Below are 22,500 nucleotides of genomic sequence, written 5' to 3'. Positions count from 1 at the left end.
GTTCTGTTCTGTGCTATCACTGTCTGGTTCTGTTCTGTTCTGTGCTATCACTGTCTGGTTCTGTTAGCTCATTGTGAAACTAATGTGAGCGAAATGCAACAGGAGAAGAGTATACAGGCTTTATGGTATATTTCAATAAACTATACTTAAAAAATGATTTATAAGTATCACGATCCAGGAGAGACATGGGAACACAAAACCCGCTTGAGGACGTTTATTTGTCAATTGCCGTCACAGCTCTCAAAAATACCTTTACATCCTTTTAATCTACCCCTTTTATGTCAGGATTGGGGGGGGGGGGACACACACACGCAGACACACACAAAAAGGGGAATCTTAAAGTTACCCCAGAGGGGTAACCACCGGAATCGCAGAGCGATGAGAGAGGGTGGGGGAAAACACAATAATAAAATAAATACAAATAAAAACGGTAGGAAACACAAAACACCAGTATAAAATAACTGGGTAAAAATCCCAAAATAACCACCACTGCCTAGCAGTTGAAAACAACAACAATAGCATTAGAGACAGAGAAAACCCTAGAAGCATGAGCTTTGGACACTCCTCTACTATTGAGGGAAAATGGACAAGCATCCGAACACAGTCAACCAAACCTACTTCAAGGCACTGCACAGCTGACACCAATCAGGTGGCAATCAAGCCCACACACCTGCCAATGCCGCATGGCAATTAACTGCAGAGGCCAGTGATTGACAGCTGTCCCTCACAGAAAGACGAAATAGACAGCTGTCCCTCACAGAAAGATGAAATAAAGCCAAAGCACCTTAGAATAAACTAAAATAAAACCCACATAAACCGTGATCCATCACATTTTCATAGTGAAATTGATGTCACTTTGTCCGAGCCTCAAGTTTCAAGTTCAAGTTTCTTTATTATTTTGTCATACAGAAATACAGAATACTTTGCATGAAATGTTTCTTTCTGTTTCGCTCCTGAGAGTGTGCTGCAGCTAGATAATAATAATAATAAAGTGGGTTCTACAGTGTGTTGTTTATTTAAAGTGAGTGTGTGTGTGCTGTGTGTGTGTTGCTGGACTGTTATTGTTCATTGTTCAATCATCATCATCATCATTTATTAATTTATTCGTACATGGAATTACCACAGTCCAACAGTACATATTCATATAATTCACCAAATCCCATGGCCGAAAGGAACAGGAAGAAGACAAATTCTTATACCTGCCCCTACACACACACAACACACTGATAGACTTATTGCGTAAAACCAAACAGAATATACCCATTTTGCAAAAATGGAAACATCAACACAACCAAATTAAATCAACATAAATAAACCCATTTCTCTCTGTGCTTGCCATGAGACTCCGGTATTGCTTGCCTGACCGCAGCAGTTCAAAGAGGCAGTTGTTTGGGTGGCTGGAGTCTTTGATTATTCTCTTAGCCTTGCCCATGCACCGCTTGTTGTAAATGCCTTGGAGAGTGGGAAGCCCCCCTCCAATTGTGCGTTCGGCTGAACGGGCCACTCTCTGTAGTCTGCTACGGTCTTGTGCAGTGCTATTCCCAAACCAGGAGGTGATATTGCCAGTCAGGATGCTCTCTATTGTACATGAGTAGAAGTTCTTAAGGATCTTCTGACTCACGTTGAACTTCCTTAGGCGCCTGAGGAAGTAGAGGCGTTGTCGTGCCTTCTTCACAACACTGTCAATGTGTGTGGTCCATGTCAAGTCCTCGGATATGTGGGCTCCGAGGTACTTAAAACTGTTCACTCTCTCAACCGGTGCCCCCGTCGATGCTGAGGGGGCTGTAGTCCCTGACCCCCGACCTCCTGAAGTCCACAATCATCTCCTTTGTTTTGCTGACATTCAGGGAGAGGCAGTTCTCTTGGCACCATCCCGCCAGGACCTTGACCTCTTCCAGGTAGGCCCTCTCGTCGTTTGCAGAGATCAGGCCCACCACTACTGTGTCGTCAGCTAATTTTATGATTGTGTTGTTGTTCCGCTGAGCCACACAGTCATGTGTGTACAGGGAGTAGAGGAGGGGACTCAGAACACAGCCCTGGGGGGCCCCTATGTTGAGGGTGATGGATGAGGAGGTGCAGTTGCCTGCTCTAACCATCTGGGGTCTACCCGTCAGGAAGTCCAAGACCCACTGGCAGAGGTCATAGTTCAAGCCCAGGTCCCTGAGCTTGGCTATGAGTTTGGAGGGGACTATGGTATTGAATGCTGAGCTGTAGTCGATGAATAGCATTCTCACATAGTTCCCCTGCCTCTTGTCCAGGTGTGATGCTGCTGTGTGCAGCACATGGGCTATGGCGTCCTCCGTGGACCTGTTGGGGCGGTATACAAATTTCAGGGGGTCCAGGTTGGTGGGGAGGGAGGAGCAGATGTAGCCCTTCACTAGCTTCTCAAAGCACTTCATGACTATAGAGGTGAGAGCTACAGGGCGGTAGTCGTTGAGGCAAGCAGGCTTGGATACAGGGATGATAGTGGACTTCTTCAGACAGGTGGGGATGACAGCCTGTTCCAAGGACAGGTTAAATATGTCAGTGAATACCGGGGCCAGTTGGTCGGCACAGACTTTTAGGACGTGGCCGGGGATACCGTCCGGGCCTGCTGCCTTCCTGATATTCACTTTCTTAAAGGTCCTCCTCACCTCATGTTCCATTACCCTGAACACTGAGTCTCCCTGAGCAGCCCCCCCCCTCCGTTGCAGTGGCCTGTGGGCTGGTGTTGTTATTACCAGCCTCAAACCTCGCATAGAAGGTGTTGAGATCATTTGCTAAGGGGATGTCACTGTTCAGCTTGAGGGAGGTGCCTTTATAGTCTGTCATCGTTCTGAGGCCCTGCCACATAGGTCTGGAGTCAGCCTGTTCAAATTGCAGTTCAATTTTATCCCTGTAGCGCCTTTTTGCTTCTTTTACTGCCCTTCTCACGTTGCATGTCGCCACCTTGTGGTCATCCATGTTGCCTGCCTCCAGCCCGGCATTGTAGGCTGCAGTTCTTGCTTTCAGAGCCTCACAGACGGATTTGTCTACCCAGGGCTTTTGATTTGGGTAAACTCTAGTTGTGGTAGTGGGGATTGTTTCTTCCACCAAAGTACATATAAAGTTAGGTTATCTGTGTTATCGCGGAACACATTCCAGTCTGTGCATTCCAGTCCAGCTTGGAGCGCCTCCTCCGATTCGACAGACCATTTCTGCACCTCTCGCGAGACTACCGGCTCGCACTTGAGTTGTTGTTTATACAAAGCAAGATGGCGTTGTGATCGGATTTTCCAAAGCCACTGGCAGAATTAGCCTTGTAACCACCCTTGAATTGCGAGTAGCAATGGTCTAGGATGTTGCCGCCTCTGGTGTTACAAGTCACATGCTGGTAGAAGTTTGGTAATACTTTCCTCAGATTGGCGCTATTGAAATCGCCCAGGACTACAATAGCAGCGTCAAGATTCGTTTCTTGGATTCTGTTTACCTCGTCATGGAGTTTGGACAGCGTTTCGCCTGTGTTGGCTTGCGGGGGGATATACACTCCGACCAAGATTATCGACGTTAACTCTCTCGGGAGAAAGAACGGCAGACACTTGATGGTTATATACTCCAGGTTGGGGGAGCAGTGATTCGAAAGTTCTTTCACGTTGCCTGGATCGCTCCAGTTGTTGTTTAACATGAAGGCTATACCACCTCCCCGTTGTTTTCCTGATTCTGCTGTTCGATCCTTGCGGTGGATGAAGAAGTGTTCGGCCGGTTGGATAGCGTGGTCTGGGACGTCCGGCGTCAACCACGTCTCGATGAAGCAGAGAACATTGCAGTCTCTAACGTCTCTTTGGAATTTAATCCTTGCTCTGATGTCGTCCAGTTTATTGTCTATTGATTGTACATTGGCTAGCAATATACTGGGCAGTGGCATCCTGTGCCGCCTGGCTCTCAGTCTGTTTCGGACGCCGGCTCTCCGTCCTCGTCGTCTGGTCCCTTTGTTCCTTGGGTCGAGGTATGGTCCTGATGTTCTCAAGATCTCAACAGGCCATTGTTGTGGTTCGGAGAGCTGATCCAAAGAGTAATCCAATTGGTAAGTTTCCCGTAATCCGATGTCTATGAGTGACTGACGGTCATACACATTAAATGCACCTACAGTTGGTACAAACAAAACTCTTAAAACTATAAATATTAACAAAAGTAAGCACAGTCTCGACGGAGCGCACAGATAGGCAGCCGGTCTCAGTGGCGCCATCTTATCCTATATCAGGCAAGCAGGCTTGGATTTTTTGGGTACAGGGATAATGGTGGACTTCTTCAGACAGGTGGGGATGACAGCCTGTTCTAAGGACAGGTTAAATATGTCAGTGAATACCGGGGCCAGTTGGTCGGCACAGACTTTTAGGACGCGGCCGGGGATACCGTCCAGTCCTGCTGCCTTCCTGATATTCACTTTCTTAAAAGTCCTCCTCACCTCATGTTCTGTTATCCTGAACACTGAGTCTCCATCAGCAGTGCACCCCCCCCTCTATGGCAGTGGTTTGTAGGCTGGTGTTGTTATTCCCAGCCTCAAACCTTGCATAGAAGGTATTGAGATAATTTGCTAAGGAGATGTCACTGTTCAGTTTGAGGGAGGTGCCTTTGTAGTCTGTCATCGTTCTGAGGCCCTGCCACATAGCTCTAGAGTCAGCCTGTTCATATTGAAGTTCAATTGTATCCCTGTAGCGCCTTTTTGCTTCTATTGAATGCATGAATGAATGACTTTATTTGACAATATAAAAAATAAACATGTGACAGAAAGCACAGTCAGGATATACTGCCAAGGATGAAACACAAAAAAGCTCAGAGCTTATTTCCATTGTGGTCCTTGTAGGGGGGTAGGGGAGTGTGATGCTTAGACATGCATCATACAAAACGTGACATCACAACACATCACATACCATTTAACATTTATATACATAACAGACTCATACAACATGCAAGGGTGCTTTAAGCTAAGTGTCTAGGTTAAGTATAGTCCCTTTTGAGCCATGTCTTCAGGCTGGACTTGAATCTAACGGCATTGTCTACGATTTTCAGGTCACTGGGCAGACTGTTCCAATAGACAGCTGCTGAATACAGAAATGACTCCTTCCCCATACAGCTCCTGAATCTGACTGGCACAAAGTCAGTTGAGCTGCGCCTAGTTGGGTATGCATGGGTGTCCCTGATTCGGTTGAAGTAGTTGTTGAAGTACACTGGCACTACCCCGTGCACGATTCTGTGAACTAGGCACATCCCTATCTGGTTGACTCTGTCTTCCACCTTAAGCCATCTCATGATCTCAAAGTGTGATGGGTCAAGGTGGGTTCGGACAGGTAGCCTTAGTATTACCCTGATTAGCTTGTTTTGTGATGTCTGTAGTTTTATTTTCTGACTGTTGTACCAGAAGCCACACGCATAGTCATAGTGACACTGTATGAGTGCTCCAGCAAGAATCTTCATCGCTGACTGATCTAAAAAATGAGAGATTCTGGCTAGGTATCTAGTCCTGTTATTGATCTTTGTAAGTGCTTGGTGAGCCATGCTTTCCCCTGATAAGCTGTTTTCCAGGACGCAACCAAGATATTTCACAGATGTTTTGTCTGTGAGAACAGTATCTCCTATTCTAATGTTAAAACCTGGCGATTTTCTGAGCCTGACCTTTGACCCGAATAGAATGGACTCAGTCTTCCCCACGTGGAGGGACAGCTTGTTGTAGCCTAGCCAGTCGCTAACCTTCTCTAGTTCTGCACTCAATGTCTGCTCAACCACTTGTTTGTCTTTGTGAGACACTAGTAAGGCGGCACTAGTATTACTGCCCTCTTGGCTAGGTTATTTGTGTGTGTGTGTGTGTGTGTGTGTATGACCTTAGCTTATAGAAACGAGTTTGTTATGTGTGGAGATAGGTGACCTTGACTGACTTTTATGTGTATGTGACTTGTATGTGTACGTGTGTGAGGAACTGTGTGTCAGCTGGTTGTGAAATGTGTCATCGTGGATAAAAATACAGAAACAGAGACTTATTTATATGTGTTGATAATGTGTCTGCTTTTGTGTAGATATATATACAGGTATATAGGGGAAACAGGTTTGCCACCACTGCTTACAGTAATACTATGTGTAATACTAGGTACAATCTGACAACACATACAAGGATTGCAAGTATAGTTGTGTAATTATGTCATATGTCTTGTGAATGGAACAGGGGATTTCAAATACTTCTCTATGTATTCTATCAAGGTATCCTGGCTAGTGTCCTGTTTAATGCTGTTCTCTGCTGGGGGGCAGCATCACGGTTTCTGACAAAACGTATAAATAAAATCATTAAAAAGGCTGGCTCAGTGATTGGCCTTCCTCCTGATTCCCTGGAGATCACCATAGCCAAGTGAACCAGATCGAACTAAACTAAACTAAACATTTCATCTTTTGAAGGCCACCCACTGTTCAGTATTTTCGATGCTCTGCGAAGCTCATTCAGTGATAGGTTGTTGATGCCTCGATGCTCTACTGAGCGATTGAGAAGGTCCTTTGTTCCTGCTGCGGTAAAAAAAAATAACGAACACCGATAGCATTGTGTTGAGAGGCTCTCCTATTGTGTTGTGTATCCTGTATTGTTCATGCTTGTATATTTGTATTCGCTCTGGTGGCAAACCATGTTTCCCCTCGGGGATTAAGAAATAAACCATACAGGGGCGGCTAGGTGGTGCAGTGGGCAAGGCGCTCACCACCAATGCAGGAGACGCTGGGTTCGAGCCCAGCTCTCCGCATTGCTATCAGCTTGGCTGGTCGTTCATACTAATACAATTGGCAGTATTAGGGGGTGGGAAGCTGATGGGTGGGGATCGGACGTTGTGGACAGCAACTCCTACAGGTCGGTTGGTGCGCCTGCGCAGCAAAATCAGGAAGCGACGGGGGCGGCGTGCCCTCCCACGCAGACCCCCGATGCTGAGAGATCGTGCTGTGCAGGTGAAAAGATGCGACGGCTCCTTCCTCGAGTACCGGAGGGGACACGTGATGTAAGGCTTCATCCACATTGCAGCCGGCTTGTGGGAGGCATGGCCTAACAGCGTTCGAGACAGGGGAGGGTAGAATTGGATGATACGAAATTGGGATGGGAGAAAAATAGAAAATGGGAGAAAAAGTAGAAAGAAAAAAGAAAAAAAAACATACCATACCATACCAAAGCATACATTTTCAGGTGGATGACTAATTGAACTTTAACCTTTGACCCTTTTGACCAGGTGGGGAAAGGCCGCTTCGCCCAGGTGTACAAGGGCAAGCTGAAGCAGAGCACGTCGGACCAGTTCGAGACGGTGGCGGTGAAGATCTTTCCCTACGAGGAGTACGCCTCCTGGAAGAACGAGAAGGACATCTTCTCCGACACGGACCTGAGGCACGAGCACGTCCTGCACTTCCTGACGGCGGAGGAGAGGAAGATAGAGAAGCAGTACTGGCTGATCACTGCCTTCCACCCCCGAGGAAACCTACAGGTGAGACACTAATGTAGAGGAGAGGAGAGGAGAGGAGAGGAGAGGAGAGGAGAGGAGAGGAGAGGAGAGGAGAGGAGGATAGAGAAGCAGTACTGGCTCATCGCTGCCTTCCACCCCCGAGGAAACCTACAGGTGAGACACTAATGTAGAGGAGAGGAGAGGAGAGGAGAGGAGAGGAGAGGAGAGGAGAGGAGAGGAGAGGAGAGGAGAGGAGGGGAGGGGAGGAGAGGGGAGGGGAGGAGGAGAGGAGAGGAGAGGGGGGAGGAGAGGAGAGGGAAGGAGAGTAGAGGAGACAGGAGAGGAGAGGAGAGGAGTCTGATCCTTTGCATCCCCTTCATGGTGAGTTTGACAAGCTTCCATCTGCAAGGCGCTATAAAGTTCTTGCTAGCCAAAAATGTAAGAAGTATTTCATCCCACATGCCATTGCTCTGATGGATTCTTAGCTTATATATTAATATATTATAAGCATTGTGCTTCAACCTGTACCATTTCAGTCTCTGCCAGAATCAAAGAACGTTGACAGTCTGGAATGATTGTACATATTGTATTGTGTGTGATGACTGAATAGAACTACTACTATTACTACTAGTATCATCAATATTAATTCCTTTAATCATTTCACCCTTCTGTCGTCCACCAGGAGTATCTGATGCGTCATGTGATCAGTTGGGATGAATTGTGTGTGATGGGCAGCTCATTGGCCAGCGGCGTGGCTCATCTCCATAGCGACCACACCCCCTGTGGACGCCCTAAGGTAGAGACGACGACAATCTACATTGGCACTTAGAGCTGACAATGATCTCAAAGCCCCGCCCTCTTTTCTTGATCTGCCAATCGCAACTGTTGCTTCCCGAAAGCAACAGTTGCTATTGATGATTGGCGAATGGAAAAACCATTGAGCACATGGACGCACATGGACACTTTTATATATATACATTTATTTTTACTGCATATATATATATATATATGTCTGAATATACCTGCATATAATCCTTCTATATACCTACTTATTCACCTGTATATAACCCATAACTCTGTATGATAGCATGTACAATAATGCTGTATATACCATATATAGTTATCCACATATGTCTGTACATACCTGTACATATGTGTAGATACTATATCTATATATGTACATATCCCTTACCTACTTTTACTATTTACACTGCTGGCCAGTATGACTTACTACCATAGTGCCTTTATACCTGTATCACTGCACATATTAATTCTACAATTCTGTACACATACAGCCGATTAGCACTATTACTCAGTAGTACTAATTTATATATTTTATACCCAGTATAATCACCTGTACATTGTATATTACTGTTGCACTCTGGTTGGATGCCAAACTTCTTTACGTTGTACTGTACTTGTGCTGTACGATGACAATACATTCTGTAATCTAATCAAGTTTTGACATCAAAACCTTTATTTTGAAATGTATCATTTTCTTTTTGGCTTCAGTTTGTTTTTCATCATTATTTCGACATTCAAGCTTTTATGTTCACATCCAAGCTTTTATTTTCACATCCAAGCTTTTATTTTGACATCCAAGCTATTATTTTGACACCCAAGGTCCCCATCGTCCACCGGGACCTGAAGAGCTCCAACATCCTGGTGAAGAATGACCTCACCTGCTGCCTGTGTGACTTCGGCCTGGGACTCCGTCTGGACAACTCCCTGTCCGTGGACGACCTGGCGAACAGTGGACAGGTGAGACACCGTCTTTAGACCCAGGGGTGTGCATGACTGACCACAATCATTTTAGAATAGTCTACTGTTCTTAAGACCGAATATTTGACAAATGTTTTGTAAAAAGAATAATTATAAAAATAATTATTGTAAAACAAATTATTATATAATATATATTTTTCGATTCTGACATGAAAATCGAATGTGGAGACTGGCCCGACTATTCGAAAATTCGAAAATTCTAACTCATCCCTACTTTAGACCTCATAGACAGGTACTCTTTGTCTCTGTGGACGACCTGGCTAACAGTAGACAGGTGAGACACTGTCTTTAGACCCAGGGGTGTGAAGTACTTGAGTAATTGTACTTTCTTACAATACTTAAGTACTGTTTTGGGGGATTTGTACTTTACTCAAGTATTATTAGGTTTATAGTCTTGTACTTTTACTCAATTACATTTCAGAGGAAAAAAACATACTTTTTACTATTTACATTTAAAATGCAGACCTACAACGTACAAATCTCGCAGGTCTAACCATTTTAAAATTATATATTTGTTTCTCTGGCCGAACTAACGTTAACATTATTAATCCTGCGGCAGTGCTTTATTTAAAAACAGCCAATCAAATCCCCATCAATGGAAAATGAACCCGCCCATACCCATGCTGATTGGTCCTTGTGCAAGACTAGAAAGCGGGGATCTTTGATTAAACACCTGCTATCAGAAGAACAGACAGTCAGAGCTACAGAAGATGGCCACAATACGAGTGATGAAGAGGACGAAACGGAACATTTCATTGCCCCGGAAATTTACTTTTTAGTACTTAAGTACATTTATAAGTAGAAACTTTTTGACTTTTACTCAAGTGTGTTTTTAGCCAGATACTCTGACTTTTACTTGAGTAAGATTTTGAGATGGTACCCATACTTTCACTTAAGTATAATTTATGGGTACTTTTTACACCCCTGTTTAGACCTCATAGACAGGTCACTCACTCAGTCTGTCAGTCGGTCATTCACTCACTCACTCACTCACTCACTCACTCACTCACTCACTCACTCACTCACTCACTCACTCACTCACTCCGTGGACGACCTGGCGAACAGTGGACAGGTGAGACACCGTCTTTAGACCCAGGGGTGTGCATGACTGACCACAATCATTTTAGAATAGTCTACTGTTCTTAAGACCGAATATTTGACAAATGTTTTGTAAAAAGAATAATTATAAAAATAATTATTGTAAAACAAATTATTATATAATATATATTTTTCGATTCTGACATGAAAATCGAATGTGGAGACTGGCCCGACTATTCGAAAATTCGAAAATTCTAACTCATCCCTACTTTAGACCTCATAGACAGGTACTCTTTGTCTCTGTGGACGACCTGGCTAACAGTAGACAGGTGAGACACTGTCTTTAGACCCAGGGGTGTGAAGTACTTGAGTAATTGTACTTTCTTACAATACTTAAGTACTGTTTTGGGGGATTTGTACTTTACTCAAGTATTATTAGGTTTGTAGTCTTGTACTTTTACTCAATTACATTTCAGAGGAAAAAAACATACTTTTTACTATTTACATTTAAAATGCAGACCTACAACGTACAAATCTCGCAGGTCTAACCATTTTAAAATTATATATTTGTTTCTCTGGCCGAACTAACGTTAACATTATTAATCCTGCGGCAGTGCTTTATTTAAAAACAGCCAATCAAATCCCCATCAATGGAAAATGACCCGCCCCCATACCCATGCTGATTGGTCCTTGTGCAAGACTAGAAAGCGGGGATCTTTGATTAAACACCTGCTATCAGAAGAACAGACAGTCAGAGCTACAGAAGATGGCCACAATACGAGTGATGAAGAGGACGAAACGGAACATTTCATTGCCCCGGAAATTTACTTTTTAGTACTTAAGTACATTTATAAGTAGAAACTTTTTGACTTTTACTCAAGTGTGTTTTTAGCCAGATACTCTGACTTTTACTTGAGTAAGATTTTGAGATGGTACCCATACTTTCACTTAAGTATAATTTATGGATACTTTTTACACCCCTGTTTAGACCTCATAGACAGGTCACTCACTCAGTCTGTCAGTTGGTCATTCACTCACTCACTCACTCACTCACTCACTCACTCACTCACTCACTCACTCACTCACTCACTCACTCACTCACTCACTCACTCACTCACTCACTCACTCACTCACTCACTCACTCACTGGCAGCAGCAGCCCTGAATGACGTTTGACCGAGTGCACTGCAGTGTATGTTTTCAGAATCCTCAGGAGAATGTGTTGAGCAGAACGAGTGTTGTAAGTGGCAGATGTGATTTGCAACAGGTGACATATACAGTAGGTAAGGGAAAGATGAAACTGCATCTCCAAAACGATGCTCCAAGAGAGAGCCGTTGGACAGTAATATTTTTTTTTATATATCTGTTTATTGGGTTTTTTCCAGTGCAACCAACATCAATTTTACAAATTATATGTACTTGAAAGTTTTCTATTTGAAACACAAAACGGAATACAAAAGACAGCAGACATTAAGACAAAGTGACAGGCAGACAAAGACAAACTGTTTCAGAGAGAGATTATAATAATGGTAATACAAAAAAAATATGAAAAAAAGAGTAAATAAATAAATAAAAGAAAAAGTAAAAGAAAAGAAACAAGGTAAAAAGGATAACAAGACAAAAAAAATAAGGAGATACATTTAAAAAGGTGAGTACAGCGATTCATAGGTCAACCAACTCTGGTGTTGATTTGAGATGTCGTGCTCATTCCAAACCTATTGCATTGGACAGTCATGATAGCATGCGTGTTACTAGGCCATAAAGTCCCCCCCCCCCCCTCCCTGCAATATAGGGCTGGCTGGATAATAACAATAATGTGAGCTCACGATCTCCCCTTTGTAAGAGAAATCAATAGCCCACAAAATCAGTCTGGGGTCACGAGACATTCAGAAAATGTGGGGGTGAGGATATTAAAAACAGCTGATCTGAGAGACAACTCCCTCTCAGAGAGACAACAGCTGACCTGAGAACAGCTCTCCCTCTGAGAGAGACAACAGCTGACCTGAGAACAGCTGACCTGAGAACAGCTCTCCCTCTGAGAGAGACAACAGCTGACCTGAGAACAGCTGACCTGAGAGCAGCTCTCCCTGAGAGAGACAACAGCTGACCTGAGAACAGCTGACCTGAGAGCAGCTCTCCCTCTGAGAGAGACAACAGCTGACCTGAGAACAGCTGACCTGAGAACAGCTCTCCCTCTGAGAGAGACAACAGCTGACCTGAGAACAGCTCTCCCTCTGAGAGAGACAACAGCTGACCTGAGAACAGCTGACCTGAGAACAGCTCTCCCTCTGAGAGAGACAACAGCTGACCTGAGAACAGCTGACCTGAGAGCAGCTCTCCCTGAGAGAGACAACAGCTGACCTGAGAACAGCTATCCCTCTGAGAGAGACAACAGCTGACCTGAGAACAGCTGACCTGAGAACAGCTCTCCCTCTGAGAGAGACAACAGCTGACCTGAGAACAGCTGGCCTGAGAACAGCTCTCCCCCTGAGAGAGACAACAGCTGACCTGTGAACAGCTCTCCCTCTGAGAGAGACAACAGCTGACCTGAGAACAGCTCTCCCCCTGAGAGAGACAACAGCTGACCTGAGAACAGCTGACCCGAGAACAGCTCTCCCCCTGAGAGAGACAACAGCTGACCTGAGAACAGCTGACCTGAGAACAGCTGGCCTGAGAACAGCTCTCCCCCTGAGAGAGACAACAGCTGACCTGAGAACAGCTGACCTGAGAACAGCTGGCCTGAGAACAGCTCTCCCCCTGAGAGAGACAACAGCTGACCTGAGAACAGCTCTCCCCCTGAGAGAGACAACAGCTGACCTGTGAACAGCTGACCTGAGAACAGCTCTCCCCCTGAGAGAGACAACAGCTGACCTGAGAACAGCTGACCTGAGAACAGCTGACCTGAGAGAGACAACAGCTGACCTGAGAACAGCTGACCTGAGAACAGCTGACCTGAGAACAGCTCTCCCCCTGAGAGAGACAACAGCTGACCTGAGAACAGCTGACCTGAGAACAGCTGACCTGAGAACAGCTGACCTGAGAACAGCTCTCCCCCTGAGAGAGACAACAGCTGACCTGAGAACAGCTGACCTGAGAACAGCTGACCTGAGAACAGCTCTCCCCCTGAGAGAGACAACAGCTGACCTGAGAACAGCTCTCCCTCTGAGAGAGACAACAGCTGACCTGAGAACAGCTGACCTGAGAGAGACAACAGCTGACCTGAGAACAGCTGACCTGAGAACAGCTCTCCCCCTGAGAGAGACAACAGCTGACCTGAGAACAGCTGACCTGAGAGAGACAACAGCTGACCTGAGAACAGCTCTCCCCCTGAGAGAGACAACAGCTGACCTGAGAACAGCTCTCTCTGAGAGAGACAACAGCTGACCTGAGAACAGCTGACCTGAGAACAGCTCTCCCTCTGAGAGAGACAACAGCTGGTCTGAGAACAGCGTGGGTTTCTACTAGGGATGTCCGATAGTATCGGCCGATATTGGCTTTAAAATGTAATATCGGATTTTTTTTTATTATTATCTTTTTCCCCATTCTTTTTCCGTTTTTCTCCCCTCCCAATGTTAGTCGTTATGCCAATTCCCAATCCCCTTCCTGGTCGTTGCGCACTCGACCCCCTACCATCGGTCCGGGAGGGCGGAGACTATCACATGCTTCCGCCGACACATGTGTACCCAGCCCACCACTTCTTTTCACCTGGCAGCGCGGACTCTCACTGGGAGAGTGTAATGTGTGGAAGGTCACACTACCTCCCCCAGATCCTTCCCTCGCTGTGCAGGCGCCCCGACCGAACTTTAGGAGTCACTGTTTACAACGACCCAGACCCAGTGTCTCTTGCGTTGGTGACGAGCGCTTAGGCCGCTGCGCCACCCAGCCACCCCCCTATTTATTTATTTTTTTACATTTATTTAACCTTTATTTACCCAGGCAAGCAAGTAAGAACAAATTCTTATTTTATTTATTGTCAAAAGTATGCATAATGTTGTGTTAATTACACGACAAGAGATATGTCATGTTAATTACCTGAAATGATTCCGTTTTTTGGCGGGGGAAACCCTGCCTGCATATATCGGTATCGGTTGATATCGGTATCGGAAATTAAGAGTTGGACAATATCGGTATATCGGATATCGGTAAAAAAGCCAATATCGAACATCCCTAGTTTCTACAGTACTTCACTACTAAGGTTGATACGGTATATATAAGCTCAAGTTAGTGCTTAATGCTAGTAAAACCAAGTCTATGATGTTTTCTAGAGCCAGGGTTATAGATTATGACATGCTACACCTAACAACAGCAAATGGTTTGTATATTGAAAGAGTTAGTGAGTATAAATATCTTGGTATATGGCTGGATGATAAACTTTCTTTTAAATTCCATATAGATAACCTAGCTACAAAATTACGGCAAAAGATTGGTTTCTTGTACTGTAACCGCGCTAGTTTTCCTATGTTCTGTAGGAAAAGAATTATACAGGCTGTTTTTTTGTCAATATTGGACTATGGTGATGTCATTTACAGGCATGCGTCTGCGTCTACATTAAGGCCTTTGGATTCTGCCTACCACTCCGCCCTAAGATTTATTACGGGTGACAAATATGATACTCACCATTGTCTTTTGTATGAGAGGGTAGGCTGGCCATCTCTCTCGTTGCGACGTAGTTATCATGGGTATCTTTTTATCTACAAAGCAATTATTGGCAAACTTCCACCTTATATTACATCTTTGTTGGTCTGGAGTGCTGTCACCTACCAAACTCGTTCGAATGATCGGCTTGTGCTCAGGGTACCTCGAGTTCGGTCTGAGCTTGGAAAATCTGCCTTCTCCTACGATGCTCCATACACATGGAATACCCTGCAAAAGACTCTAAAGCTCGGAACATTCCCGTCATTCATGGAGTTTAAAGGCATTGCACTTGACCTATGTACTGAATCATGTAATTGTTTTTAATCCATCATTGTAGTAATTGTAATTCATTGTAATTATTAACTGTTATGATATTTGTGTCCTTTGTTAACTCGTCATCACTGTAAATGAGGGAAACCTCAGTGCTTTCACGAGTATAAATAAAGGTTTGAAATGAAATGTAACGGTTGTGACATCGTCACCTTAAACTTCGATGCCCCGGGGGAGTTCGAACCTGTGGCCTGCCGCGCCGCGGGCAACAACACAGACCTCTATGCCAAGAAGAAGTGAACTCACTGCTTTGTAACGTGTCTATGTGTCTTTTGAGGGTGAGAGTGAGTTTAACCCACAGCACCGCTACTCGCCCAGTCACTTCACAACATCTGAAGTCCTTCGTGACTGCGCTTCGCGGTACCATCCGTTACATATATATATATATACACTGTATATATCAGTGTATATATATATATATATATATATATATATATATATATATATATATATAAACTAGATAAGACTCGTGCACATCTGGTTGGACCCCGACTGGAGGTGCAGGTCAGCGCAAGAGAGATAAATAAACTAAAAGGAGAAAACCTTCCAAGGAAAGAAGGGACCGCACACTCCACAGGACTCGTTTTTGCTTATTTATTGTTTGCACAACGCGTTTCGCTGTCGCTGAGGAAGGGCTGGGACTTTATCGCATTCACTTTGATTAATTAACTACAGAAAGAATTAAAAGGAAAAAAAATGTATGCATTTAATCGCATGATGATTTTTCTTTATTGTGTAAGAATTAGGGATGTCCGATATTATCGGCTGATATTGGCATAAAAATGTGATATCGGAAAATATCGGTATCGGTTTTCAAAGAAAAAAATAAATTATTATTATTATTTTTTCTTTTACATTTATTTAACCATTATTTACCCAGGCAAGCAAGTAAGAACTAATTATTATTTTATTTATTGTCAAAGTATGCATAATGTTACCCCGATTTTTATACGCTTTTCAGCATATACCAATATTTATTAATAAAGCCTTTTTCACTTCGATTGATCAACTTATAGGTTAATTCCTGTGGGGTAACAAAAGAGCACGTATTAAGAGGACGATCATGCAGCTTCCCAAATCAGAAGGGGGTTTGGCTTTGCCTAATCTTTGCTATTACTACTGGACATGTAACAAACTCCTTTACTGGAGGACCAGGAGGGAGGAAGAAGACCAACCCCAATGGGCTCGGATGGAAGTCTCCTCTTCAAAGTACTCACTCTGGTCTGTGGCAACATCCCAACTACCCATTTCAATCCCTATTAAACAGGTGGCTCGGAATCAAATCGTAACGGATACTTTGAAAATCTGGAATCAGTTTAGGAAACAATTTGGCCTACACGCTCCGTCGGGGCTAGCTCCAATCTCTCGTAATCACCTATTCCTACCGTCCTGTTCTGATCCTGTATTCAGAAGCTGGGCGAACAAAGGTTTGCTAACTTGTGATAAATGATATTAGTGACCACTTACCTATATTTGTAATATATGACTGTCAAATTAAGACAAAGAAGGAAGAAAACTCCCTTAGATACACAAGGGTAAGAACTGATGACACAATAGCCAAGTTCAGGAATGATCTGGTTAATGAGGAGTGGAAAGGGGTTTATGTGGAAGAAGTAAATGCTGCATATGAGGCATTTTTGGACATTTACTTGTCGCTGTATGAAGAACACTGTCCAATGGTAGTACGGAAGCAAAAATGTAATTATAAAATAAAACCCTGGATGACAAAGGGCTTACAAAATGCAAGTAAAAAGAAAAACAAACTCTATAGAGATTTTATCAAATTAAGAACAAAAAAGGCTGAAAATCAATATAAAGCTTACAAAAATAAATTAACTACTATAATTAGAAATGCAAAGAAAGAACACTATAATAATGTCTTAAAGGAAAATATAAATAATATCAAAGAAACTTGGAAGATTTTACGAAATGTCATTGGAAGCAAAGCTGTATCTGCAGATTTACCCAATTACTTCATTAATGACAACAATATGGTTATTAAAAACGTGAATGAAGTGGTAAATGAATTTAATTCATTTTTTGTAAATGTAGGCCCAAACCTTGCTAAGAATATCCAAAGTCATAATGAAGGGAAAGCAAATAAAGACTGGACAGGGGAAAGTAAAGTGTTGCAGTCTATGTTTCTAGGACATGTGAGTGAAAGACAAATTATAGAAATAGCATTAAATTCAAAAAATAAGACATCAACTGACAGTGATGGAATTGACATGATAATTGTGAAGAAGACCATTGATTGTATAATTAACCCCCTGTGTCATATTTTTAATCTTTCCTTTCAAACAGGCACCTTTCCAGACAGAATGAAAATAGCAAAGGTTATTCCTCTATTTAAATCTGGGGACAAACACAGCTTTACCAACTACAGACCAGTGTCTTTGCTTTCACAATTTTCCAAGATTCTTGAAAAAGTGTTTGCTCATAAATTAGATAGTTTTATTGAAAAGAATAACCTGCTGAGTGAGAGTCAGTATGGATTCAGGGCAAATCGATCAACAGCCTTAGCCTTAATGAATATATATGAAGAAATAACCACAGCAGTAGATGAGAGGAATTACACAATAGGGGTGTTTATTGACTTAAAAAAAGCATTTGATACGATAGATCATCACATTTTAATTTCTAAATTACAAACATACGGTGTGAGAGGGGTGGCGATGAACTGGTTAAGTAGCTATCTTGAAAATAGACAACAATATGTACAACTCTCTGGTTACACATCTGAATGTATGAATATTGAATGTGGTGTCCCTCAAGGTTCGGTCCTGGGGCCCAAACTTTTTATTTTATTTTATATATTAATGATATATGTGAAGTGTCAAACATATTGAAATTTGTTTTATTTGCTGACGATACAAATTTCTTCAGTTCAGGAAAATACCTTAAAAAATTAGCAGATGATATTGTAAATGAAATGTGTAAACTTAAGATATGGTTTGATAACAATAAGCTATCCCTAAATTTGGAAAAAACGAAATTTATGATATTTACTAATCGAAAGAAGGACAATGTGGCATTATGTATTGACGGAGTTAATATTGAAAGAGTATCCGAGTTAAAATTTTTGGGTGTTATGTTGGATGAGAAATTGACATGGAAGCCACATATAATGTACATAAAAAATAAGGTAGCCAAGAGTGTTTTTGTTTTGAACAAGGCAAAGAATGTGCTTGATTATAATTCTATGCGAATATTATATTGTTCACTCATCCTACCATATTTGAGTTACTGTGTGGAAGTGTGGGGTAACACGTATGAAAGCAACATAAAGCCATTATTTATATTACAGAAGAGAGCAGTAAGAATAGTTCACAATGTAGATTCAAGAGAACATACCAACGAATTATTTATTAAATCCAGACTATTGAAACTTAAAGAGTTAGCTGAAATACAGACTTTATTAGTTTTGTTTAGAGCAAAATGCAGAGTATTACCAGCAAATATACAGAGGTTGTTCGTTCCCTGTCCAGATGACAGCAGAAGGAAATTAAATTTTAAACACCAATTTGCACGAACAACCTTAAAACAAAGGTGCACCTCAGTTATAGGTATCAAACTATGGAACTCTTTGCAGAACGATGAAAAGAGTTCCAATAATATATTTCACTTCAAAAGGTTGTGCAAAGAAAAGATACATAGACAGTATAGCACAGTTTAGTATAATATTGCAGTTTAGCGTGTCAGGACGTAGCATAGAGTTGTAGTGTAGGCCAGTATGAGTATAGTAATATAGTATATAGCAGCGTAACATAGAATAATAATATATTAAAATATTGTATAATACTGTACCAATATGGTGTAGAATAAATAGTATGATTTAGTTATATTATAATAAAATAGAAATTAGATAGTATATAGAAGTATAATACATTATATAAGTGTGTGTGTGTGTGGGGGTGTGTGTGTGTAAATGAATTAACCTAAATATGTAGTTTGACTGATAGATAGACAAAATGGGTTTATTTATGTTGATTTAATTTGGTTGTGTTGATGTTAAATTTTTATTTATTTTTTGCAAAATGGGTATATTCTGTTTGGTTTTACACAATATGTCTACCGGTGTGTTGTACGTGTGTAGGGGCAGGTATATATAAGATTTTTTCTTCTTCCTGTTCCTTTCGGCCATGGTATTTTTTGTGAATTATGTGAATATGTACTGTTGGACTGTGGTGATTCCATGTACGGATAAATAAAATGATGATGATGATGATGATGATTAATGACCTCTACTCCAGAGGTGTGTTCTCCTCGTTTTTGCAGAATTATCAAAAAAATGTGGTCTTCCAAACTCCCACCTTTTCCGTTTTTTTCAGATCAGACATTTTGTTCAGAACCAATTCCCACAATTCCCTGGCCGTCCTCCAGACTCTAGGACTGACCCTCTTCTAGCGCTCGGTACCGGGCGGAAAGGGCTTGTCTCAATTATATATGATAAAATATTTTGGATGAACCCAACTTGCTTAGACTCCCTAAAAGCCAAATGGGACGAAGATCTGGGAATTATCATTACAGATGAACAATGGGATCATATATTAGACCTTGTACACACCTCCTCTATATGTGCAAGACACAGATTGCTGCAGTGTAGGATCCTGCATAGGGTTCATTACACCAATGCGAGGTTAGCAAAGATATACCCGGATAGAACGGATGCGTGTAATAGATGTAAACAATCTCTAGCCGATTATATGCACATGTTTTGGACGTGCCCCAAACTCACAGAGTTTTGGACTGCAATATTTGACACACTGAGTACGGTCCTGGGTGTGACGTTAGACCCTGATCCACTCACTGCCTTTTTCGGTATCCCCAATACCCCTTCGATCGCATCTAGGGCTGCAAAACGAGTTGTGGCGTTCACTACCCTCCTCGCTAGGAGACTTATTCTCTTTAAGTGGATACACCCATCGATACACCCATCGATACCCTGACTTATCAATGAAGAGACTTAGAAAGGATAGAGCTTTACACCTCTAACTGCACTTCCATATATTTTATTATTATTTTATTCCTATTTTCTAATCCCCCCCCCCCTCCCCCCCTCCCTTCCCTGTCCTGGTAGGTATGGGTGTGAATGAGACCCCGGGGGGGGTGGGTGGGTAACTGGGGGAGGAAGAGGGGAACGAGGGACACAGCTGCAGAAGATCAAACTACTCAAGAATTACCACAACACTATAAGTAGGGGTGGGGGAAAGAGTGAAATAATATCATTGATGACTTTCTTCTATCTACAGCCACATCCGTGCTAGAGAGTTTTTTTTTTTTTTTTTAGTTCTTTCTTTATCTCTTTTTATCTAAATATTTGTGCACAATGCAGATGGGTCTGATTGATATTGTTGTTGTTTTTAGTTTTTCTTTCCCAGCAGCATCTATGCTGTGTGTTTGTATATTTTGCAGATGTGTTTGTCAATAGCCTCGGTGTGGGGGGGATGGGGTGGGAATGAGGGAGGGGAAGGGGAAATGAGAGGGGAAAAAAGAAAAAAGATGGAAAATGTATATATCGACAACAAAAGATCCTGAAATAAATAATAAAAAAAAAAAAAAAAAGTATGCATAATGTTGTGTTAATTACACGACAAGAGATATGTAATGTTAATTACCTGAAATTATTCAGTTTTTGGGTGGGGGGGGGGGGACCCTGCATATATCGGTATCGGAAATTAAGAGTTGGGCAATATCGGTATATCGGTATCGGTAAGAAAGCCAATATTGAGCATCCCTAGTAAGAATGTTACCTTTCAAAGGAGACCAAACTCATGCATGTGCTATAAGTATAAAGTATACAAAATCGCAAATAACTTTTTTTCTTAGTCTGGTTTGTTCATACAGAATACTGAAAAAATAAGAGAAATTGAGATCAATCAAGAGTTGTTTTTTTCCAATGGTCAACTGTTCTTGAATGTACTTGAAAGTACAGCGTTTTACTTTTACCTCGAAAGTGCTTGAGTTTACAAAAGGTCCTTTGCGCTATATGTATATATTATTCCTAAAATTGCTGCACTTTGTTAAAAATGGCATTGATCTGTTGGTCTGTGTAGTAGCTAATACAGGATTGTGCTGCTTAAACATAATGTATAATGTATATTCATTGATTCACTCGTACCAAAATTCATTTGAATTTTAAAATGTTGCTTTTCGCATTGAATATTGATATGCGATTAAAATGTGATTAATTTAGATTAATTAACTATAAAGTTTCGAATGAATTCGATTAAACAATTTAATCGAGTCCCACCACTAATATATATATACATGTTCTGTTTCAGAACTGAGAACACTACTAGAGAATAAACATTCTGTGGCTCCACATTCACTGTCACCAGAGCAGCTGTCGACGTCAGAAGTGTGAGTCTTAGGCTACGTTTAGACGGAGAGAGTCTGAACAGAAACCGCAAAAGTCGTCTTACGGTTTCACTTTTAATTTTGCGTTTAAACTATCGTTTTGGGATGGAATTTGGGATGGAAAGCAGAGTCACTCACAGACAGTGGGTCCAGTCACGCCGCGGGACAGATTCTTGTGTATTTAAAAGTACTGCCAATGTAGCCTTCAGGTGATCGCCATGGATAGAATCAGACATGCTTTGTTTACGCTTCTAGGCTACTGACGCATGCCTGTGATGTAAGCAGTACGCGACGAGAGCCTTGACAACCCTTTCGTCATCGTTTTATGCGGTTTGACAGTTTAGACGAGAGCGCAAAGGTTTTGCGTTTCTAGGAATTCCACCCTGGAAGGTGGTCTCACTTTTTTGCGGTTTCACCCCGTAAAAACGCCGTTTCCGTATAAACGAAAGGCACATCCGAAAAAATATTTTTGCGGATTCACCTGCTAGCGTTTCCGTCTAAACGGGGCCTAAATCTTCACAAAATAGCGGCAGCCCTGAGTCATGAAAATAACATAATAGAAGTGTTACTTTGGACGCTGCTCCTCTGTACAGGACCTTACTCGGCTTTCTGTCAGTAGCATCGCGTGAGATAATGCCTGCACGTTTGCCAACGCTCAGGCCTGTTATCTGCCATTCCATGTTATGTTAGCTTGCTCCGTTTGGCTGCTAAGCTCCGCATGGTAGCCATTATGAGGCTTTAGCGTGTGGTTCGGTGAGCTACGAGCTGCTTGTGGCTGGTGTGTGTGTGTTTGTGTGTGTTTTGGAATACACCTGGTTTGACACAAGAAAAGTCTGATGGAGAAATATGAACAGAGAGAGAGAGAGAGAGAGAGAGAGAGAGAGAGAGAGAGAGAGAGAGAGAGAGAGAGAGAGACAGGGAGAATCAATCGGTCAGAG

The 22,500-nt window shown here is 42.4% G+C and overlaps 1 protein-coding gene across 1 annotated transcript in view; it reads left to right on the top strand.

Moving 5' to 3' along the window:
- The window catches only part of LOC311224265 (TGF-beta receptor type-2-like), a 119,984-nt gene that overhangs the window by 31,006 nt on the left and 66,478 nt on the right, over positions 1 to 22,500 (top strand). The window contains exons 4-6 of the mRNA XM_084309177.1: positions 7,212 to 7,460; positions 8,101 to 8,214; positions 9,042 to 9,179. Of these exons, the coding sequence (XP_084165303.1) occupies positions 7,212 to 7,460; positions 8,101 to 8,214; positions 9,042 to 9,179 (501 nt within the window). The remainder of the gene's footprint in view (positions 1 to 7,211; positions 7,461 to 8,100; positions 8,215 to 9,041; positions 9,180 to 22,500) is intronic.

The sequence above is a fragment of the Notolepis coatsorum genome (assembly GCF_963971535.1).
Source record: "Notolepis coatsorum genome assembly, chromosome: 2".
NCBI classification, from domain to species: Eukaryota; Metazoa; Chordata; class Actinopteri; order Aulopiformes; family Paralepididae; genus Notolepis; species Notolepis coatsorum.
Note: the sequence above shows the minus strand (reverse complement) of the source record. Positions and strands in the feature narration are given on the sequence as shown.